Below are 7,917 nucleotides of genomic sequence, written 5' to 3' on the forward strand. Positions count from 1 at the left end.
CAGATTTAACATCCATCTGATGGACTTCCCATTTGAAAGAGGCAGCAAGGGAAATAACAAGGAAGATATAGTTCATTTTGGAAACATGGGAGAAGGTTTTAATATAGTCAATTCCTTCAACTTGTGAAAAATCCTTAAAAACAAGACGAGCTTTATGTTTATCAACTTTTCCATCTGAGTCAAACTTGGTTTTGTAAACCCATTTTCATTTAACAAGTTTTCATGTCCCTTTGAAAGAGGAAGAAGATCCCATGTATCATTTGCCAATAATGAACGATATTCTTCATTCATAGTTGCATCCCAATCTGGATGGCCTGAAGCTTCTGCAAGGTGTCGAGATCATAATTCTATGAAGCTTGAGCCAGTAAAGAAGAGGCTCTATCAACTATCGAGTAAATTGACAATAAAGACACACTGAAGTCTTGAATGACCTTTGCCAAACATGAAGGACCAACATCACAATTGCCTATGTTTTCTATGCTTCGTCGGAGACTCTTTGCATTGAGCTATGCTTTCTCCTCTTCTTTCTATAAGATTGCTAGTTTGATTTTGACAGATCGATGTCGTGCTTAAGCTCGAGTATTTCGTATGGACTTGCAGCTTCTTTGCTACATCATGTTAACCAACTTATCCACTCAAGTGGTACTTATCCACTCAAATGGTAAGATAGTATGATCTGGATCAATTTCAACTTTTTCGACGACTATTCTTTTAAAAGCCATCTGAATCCTCTATACTCTATTTAGGTGAGGTAGCGATTGCCTGACTTGTCAAACCTGACCATGGTAATAGGGTGGAACGAACACATGATCCTTTGATACCAATTTCGACATTGCTTCGACTCTCAGGTGCTCCATCGGTTGCTTAGGAAAAATCCCTAGTTTTTGTGGTTTCGTTGGTCTCACTGTTTCCTTCTGAAGCATGGATGACCTCAACTTAACTAATACAATGTGATCTCATGAACTAATGGAAAGATAATATATTCTATGACCAATTATCTACATCCAAAATCATATTGTAATAACTAATTATAATATAATATTATAAATAAATTATAGGAATATTTATATGACTAACACAACTATATTAATAAATGTAGTTGATATAAACTCCTTGTAAATGTATATGAAGCATATTAGTAATTATTAAATATATGGTAGGAATTTAACCTTATTGTAAAACTCTAATATTAAAATATTAATATTATAAACCCACTATTATAAATCAAGATTAGAATTTATAATATTGAGTCTATAATATTGAAATTTTTGTATTAGTATTTAATAATAAAAATATAGTGTTAGCTTTAGTATTAAGAATTAATATTACATTTATAACATTAATTTAAAAAAAAATATTTTTAAACACAATATTATAAACTCTAATATATACGAATATTATTATAATTTTTTTTGTATTACACACTTAGTATTATAAACTTATTATTAAAAACTTTAATATTAAATTAAATATCATAAAATAAACAAATTATAAAAATATTTTTAAAATAATCTACTTTATGATCTGTCATAAATATTTTCGTTGAAAATATTAAAACTTGTCCAGAAAGATAGAAAAACAGATATTATTTTTAAGATAAAAAAAATATTCACATGTTATAAAAACATTAGATAATGCTATAAAATAGATTTAAGATAATTAAATTAATAATTCATCAAAATAATAATTACAAATCAAAATAAAATACCAACACATTAATAATAATGTGTACTTATCTATTTGTTAAATGAGTATTTTATCTACGTATCAAAATAATAGTGAGCTAATTTGATAAAAAGTTATCCACTTAACACATGCCAAAACAATAATAATAATGTGTACTTATCCATTTATTAAATGAATATTTTATCTACATACAAAAATAATAGTGAGCTAATTTGATAAAATCTTATGCACTTAACACATGCCAAAAAAATAATAATAATGTGTATTTATCCATTTATTAAATGAATATTTTATCTACGTACCAAAATAATAGTGAGTTAATTTCATAAAATCTTATCACTTAGCACATGCCAAAACAATAATAATAATGTGTACTTATCCATTTATTAAATGAATATTTTATCTACGTACCAAAATAATAGTGAGCTAATTTGATCAAATAAATAATAGTGAGCTAATTTGATAAAATATTATCCACTTAGCACATGCCAAAACAATAATAATAATGTGTGCTTATCCATTTATTAAATGAATATTTTATCTACATACCAAAATAATAGTGAGCTAATTTGATAAAATCTTATCCACTTAGCACATGCCAAAACAATAATAATAATGTGTACTTATCCATATATTAAATGAATATTTTATCTACGTACCAAAATAATAGTGAGCTAATTTGATAAAATCTTATCCACTTAGCACATGCCAAAACAATAATAATAATGTGTAGTTATCCATTTATTATCTACGTACCAAAATAATAGTGAGCTAATTTGATAAAATCTTATCCACTTAGCACATGCCAAAACAGTAATAATAATGTGTACTTATCCATTTATTAGATGAATATTTTATCTACGTACCAAAATAATAGTGAGCTAATTTGATAAAATCTTATCCACTTAGCACATGCCAAAACAATAATAATAATGTGTACTTATCCATTTATTAAATGAATATTTTATCTATGTACCAAAATAATAGTGAGCTAATTTGTTAAAATAAATAACAGTGAGCTAATTTGATAAAATCTTATCCACTTAGCACATGCCAAAACAATAATAATAATGTACACTTATCCATTTATTAAATGAATATTTTATCTACCTACCAAAATAATAATGAGCTAATTTGATAAAATCCTATCCACTTAACACATGCCAAAACAATAATAATATATACTTATCCATTTATTAAATGAATATTTTATCTACTTACCAAAATAATAATAGTGAACTAATTTGATAAAATCAAAAATCTTATCCACGCATCCCAACTAATTAAATAAAATTCTATCCATTTACATTGAAAAACCTCCTAAAAGTGGGGAAACAAATTGTGAGGTATTACCAATAACAATCCCAATCAAAAAGGACACAGAAAGCGATAAAAAGGGTAACACCTGATAATTCCATACACCTACTTTTCCCTGGTATTGCATGTGAAGCTTCCCGCGCTAGCTAATTCCCCAAATTTCGTTTCAAACCATGTCTAACCAAGAGGCTGATGTACTGGATACCCGTGTTGGAAATCCCAACATCCACGCAGAGCGGCGGTAATCACAGGAGAAGAATCGCTTTATCATTTTGCAATCTGTTAAATTTGAGAGTTCTCTGAAATTGTGATCTGTTTTGTGGGAATAGTATGAAAATGTAATTTTCTTTATAGATTTAAATTATGATATAAATTATAAATGTTATAGAAGTAAAGTATAATTTTGAAGTTTGGTTTTTATATTAGTATAGATTTATTTTAAATATAGATTTAATCTGAGTTGACATATCTAAATTTTATAAAGACTAATATGAGCCAAGGCATCCAAATTTTTTTTATGTGTAATTTTTTTATGAATGAATATTTTTTAAATATTTTATATAATTATTTAAATTTATTTTTTATTTTTAAATATTTTAAACTTTTTATTTCTGCTGATATCATATCTCAGCTTAAAAATTATTAAAAACATTTTGGTTTTCTTTGAATCTATATAAAAATTAAATTTGTAAAAGTTAATAAAAAAAAAAATTCCCGTTAAAAAAAAGTTTTGTGGATAGGATTTTATCAGCATGGCTGGATTGATAGGGTGTGGAGACAGCAGCAGGGTTTTAACAATCGAAACCTACACTGATGAATTCAAGCAAAGAAGACAATTCCCGCAAGTGCAGATTAATTAACTGTTTGTTTCTATTTATCACAATGGTACCTGGTTTTGGTATTCTGTTTGGCTGTAATATAAGTAGATTATTTTTAGGTTTTTTTGGTTAAATTATGGAAATTCTAGCCGGATTTTGATAAAATTTAGTATAATTTTTGTAAATTCGGTTAAACTTCAGAATTTTGGGTGTTTAGAAATTTTTAATGCTTCTGATTCTATTTCCATTCTAAAAAAATTTAAGGTTTTTTTTTTTTTTTAAGGAAACTTGCCACTTTTGAATGTTCTTTGCAATGGTCACTGGTTTTAAAATTGTGGGTAATGATCTTTGAATGCAGACTGGAGGGCAAGGTCGCAATAATAACGGGAGGAGCATCTGGCATCGGAGAAGCCACCGTTCGGCTTTTCACAAAGCACGGAGCCAAAGTCATAATCGCAGACGTTGCCGACGCAGCTGGGAAAAAGCTGGCCGAATCCCTTTCTCCTCCCGCAATTTTCGTGCACTGCGATGTGACCAATGAGCAAGACGTGAGCGTAGCGGTGGATTTGGCCGTAGAGAAACACGGTCAACTGGATATAATGTTTAACAACGCAGGAATAATAGCTCCAGGTAAAAGCGTAGCAGAGTTTGACATGGATCAATTCGATCGAGTGATGAAAGTAAACGTGAGAGGAGTGATGGTGGGCATGAAGCACGCTGCCCGCGTGATGATTCCGCGGAAGAAGGGCACCATAATCAACACTGCCAGCATTACAAGTGTTATAGGAGGACTTTGTCCATACGACTACACCACCTCCAAACATGCAGTGATAGGGCTGACGAGGAACGGCGCAGCTGAGCTTGGGAAATACGGGATCCGAGTCAACGCTGTGTCTCCTTATGGACTGCCCTCGGATCTTACTGTTGGGTATTTCAAGAAGGAAGGCGACCCCTCCGCATTTTCTAAAGAAGTGGATAAGCCCGCTGTGGCGGACTTCTGCACCAGAGTTGCCAACTTAGAGGGAACGGTTCTTGCAGCGGAGGATGTTGCAGAGGCATGTCTATACTTGGCGAGCGATGAGTCTAAATATGTGAGCGGGCATAACCTTGTTGTGGACGGAGGAATCAGTGTTGTTAATCACTCCTGGGGAACCTACCGATGATAACTGAATGCTACTATTTGTTAATGAAATTAGCTCAGAGTCGAGTCGTAGTCCTACTAAATAAATAATGCCGGTTCACCGCTGCTTCATCTACTGGTTTTGGATTCCCTCTGAAATCGTTGTGACTTATTAGTAACGTAGCCCTACGATATAAATAATTGCGGTTCACCACTCCGTAACCCTACGATATAAATAATTGCGCTTCAGCTCTGGTTCATTTGATGGTTTTGGTAAATGGCTGTCGCTTTAGTTAACTTGAAAGATGTCCTTTTGGCATTACATATTAATAATTATATATGATGACATACGTCCTCATGGGATGTGATTTAAAAAAATAAATTATTATTTTGGTCTTTGTTGTATTATTTTACATTTCCAAAGTCATATTGTATTTAAAAGTTTTAGTCAGAATGTGCAGAAACTAATTTTTTGGTATATTATATATTTTTTTTTAAATTTATTTTCAAATAAATAAATTAATTAAATAATAATATAATTTTAATAAATTTTTATTATATTTAAAAGAAATAATTAAAAAATATAATAGAAAAACCAAAATTACTATTTCTATTTATATTCTAACTTATTTTCATTCTCATGATCAACAAGGTAGAGCAAATCCCACAACCAACAATGGCATACAACCGTATGCATTTGGAAGGTTCAAGACATTATGTCGAAGACTTCTAATGGATTTTCATAACATATTTTTATAACCATAAAGATGTCAGCTGAATATAAGTTAATATTAATATTAGTATAGAAATATTTTTAAGTGCAGATTTAAGGAGAGTTTAAAAAAATCAAATTTATTCCCGTGTAAACTATTTTAGAATATAAAATATAAAGTGTTTTTTTTCATTATTTAAATTATATTTTTAATGCTAAATAGATTAAATAAAAGACTAAATAAAAATTTTAACCATAAAACATTTTTTTCTATATAAATATATATGAAGTTGATATCGATATAAATTAGTTAACATAAAACTTATATATCCTCTCATACTTAGTTGTAAAATAAACCTCTAGACTCAATGAATATTGCTATGATAAATTTCATAATTTGTATTATGAAAAATCCCTATATCCAACCATATTTAGAGAATAATGTGAAATTCATCCAGTCCCTTTTATTACTAATTTCGAAGTCATAAGAGATGTACAAAAACACGATGATAACACGATGATACATCATTGATGTAGAACCATAATACAGTAAAAACAATAAATAAAACAATAATAAAGTAAAGAAACATATACATTGTTACAAGTAAAACCTATACTTTGTAAAACCTAAAAAGTTCAGATTATACCATTTTGCTCTCAAGGATCATGGAATCAACTCTTTATCCACTGGTGAATTAGCTGAGATACTAATTATTTTAGGGGTACATTACACTATCCCTATCTGGATGTAATGGTAAGCAAACATTCAATTGAGAATTATACAGGATGTAATGATAAGTAGACATTCAATTGAGAATTATACACATTTAGGTTGGTTAGTTGGTTATCCTCATGACCAACCGTGCTCAAATGTGAAAATGGGATAGAATACTACAACCTAAAACAACTTAATTATAGACTTGAAACTTGATGACTTCAGCGCATCATAACTACCCGATAACAAAGAAAATTATCGATTATTTTATACTGGGGATGAATAACTTGAAAATCCTCATTTTTTGGTATAGCAAAAAACGAACGAGGCTACTAGTTCGAAGTGCAGCTTCTAGCGATTATTTTGATGACTATTTGAGTTTAAAAACAATGATCCACTTAAGATTGTATATAATTATGTAAAGCCGAAGGACATGTTACAAGTTCACAGAGGAAAGACATCAGAAAATACAAATATTTACGAGAATCGGCAGATGAAGCAGCGGTGAACCGCAATTATTCTATTGTAGTAGTAGGGTTTTCAGAAACTATAACAGTTTCATAGGGTATCCGAAATCAGCAGATGAAGCAGCAGTGAACCGACATTATTTATATAGTAGGAGTACGACTCTCAGCCAACTTCATTATCCACAAATGGCAGAATTCAGTTATGATCGGTAGGTCCCCCAGGAGTGATTAACAACAATAATTCCTCCATCCACAACAAGGTTATGCGCATTGACATATTTAGACTAATCGCTAGCCAAGTACGGACATGCCTCTGCAACATCCTCTGCTGTAAGAATCGTTCCCTCTAAGTTGGCAACACTGCTGCAAAAGTTGGTCACGGCCGGATTATCCGCTTCTTTTGAAAATGAGTATTAGTTCATATATCAATTTATAACAAGATCCGCAAGCGGCGGTAGTCCATGCCGGGCCTGAAATCAGATAATAAACTAATTACAACTTTGGAATTGATGAAAAAAGATGTGGTAGCACTAGTACTTTACGGTGCAGGATCAACTGTTTTTACTCGGTGATAAAAGGCTCTGCATTTTAGTGATAGTTACTTGTCGGCAACGTTAATGATGCTTAGATCTGTTATCATCATGCACCTTTTTTTTGGTTTATTATTTTGAGTCAAGGCTGTCTTGGTCGAGCATTCAAACCCTATCTGATAAATCTGAATTGCGAGAACATCATAAGATTACCTGCCTATAGCGTGAAGCTATGTTACCAGAAATCAGAAACGGAAACGAAACGAGAAAAGATGACGGTACGAGAAACGGAGTTTGAAGGTTTAGCACTTAACAAACTAGAGAGAAAATGAAAATAAAAATAAAAAATGCAGAGTTAATTTCAATTTTCAATATAGTTTCAATTAAATTTCCAGCCCAAATTTTATTAAAAAACTAAATAATTTGAATACCAAACTGATGCTTAGCAAATTGACTATTAAATATATACATTCTTATGCTTCCTAGTCAATTAAGTGTATACATTCTTATGCATTTTGGGCCTTCGGCTAATTATTGTTTCCTTAAAAAAAT

The 7,917-nt window shown here is 30.7% G+C and overlaps 1 protein-coding gene across 1 annotated transcript; it reads left to right on the forward strand.

Moving 5' to 3' along the window:
* The first annotated feature begins 3,134 nt into the window (after positions 1-3,134).
* Positions 3,135-5,190, forward strand: LOC149139731 (zerumbone synthase-like). Its single transcript, XM_089448393.1, has 2 exons — positions 3,135-3,244; positions 4,180-5,190. Exons 1-2 carry the CDS (start codon positions 3,177-3,179, stop codon positions 4,982-4,984), a joined length of 873 nt encoding a protein of 290 aa, XP_089304519.1. The 5' UTR covers positions 3,135-3,176; the 3' UTR covers positions 4,985-5,190.
* Positions 5,191-7,917: the final 2,727 nt, after the last annotated feature.

This window comes from Pinus tabuliformis, chromosome X (genome assembly GCF_031772625.1).
Source record: "Pinus tabuliformis cultivar Carrire ecotype Pingquan chromosome X, CPIR1, whole genome shotgun sequence".
Taxonomy (NCBI): Eukaryota; Viridiplantae; Streptophyta; class Pinopsida; order Pinales; family Pinaceae; genus Pinus; species Pinus tabuliformis.

What these genes read in the sequence shown, in the direction of transcription:
- LOC149139731 (XM_089448393.1), top strand. Translation starts at nt 3,177, where the DNA reads ATGTCTAACCAAGAGGCTGATGTACTGGATACCCGTGTTGGAAATCCC. An exon ending in AACATCCACGCAGAGCGGCG is followed by an intron (nt 3,245 to 4,179) that starts GTAATCACAGGA and finishes CTTTGAATGCAG; the next exon opens with ACTGGAGGGCAAGGTCGCAA.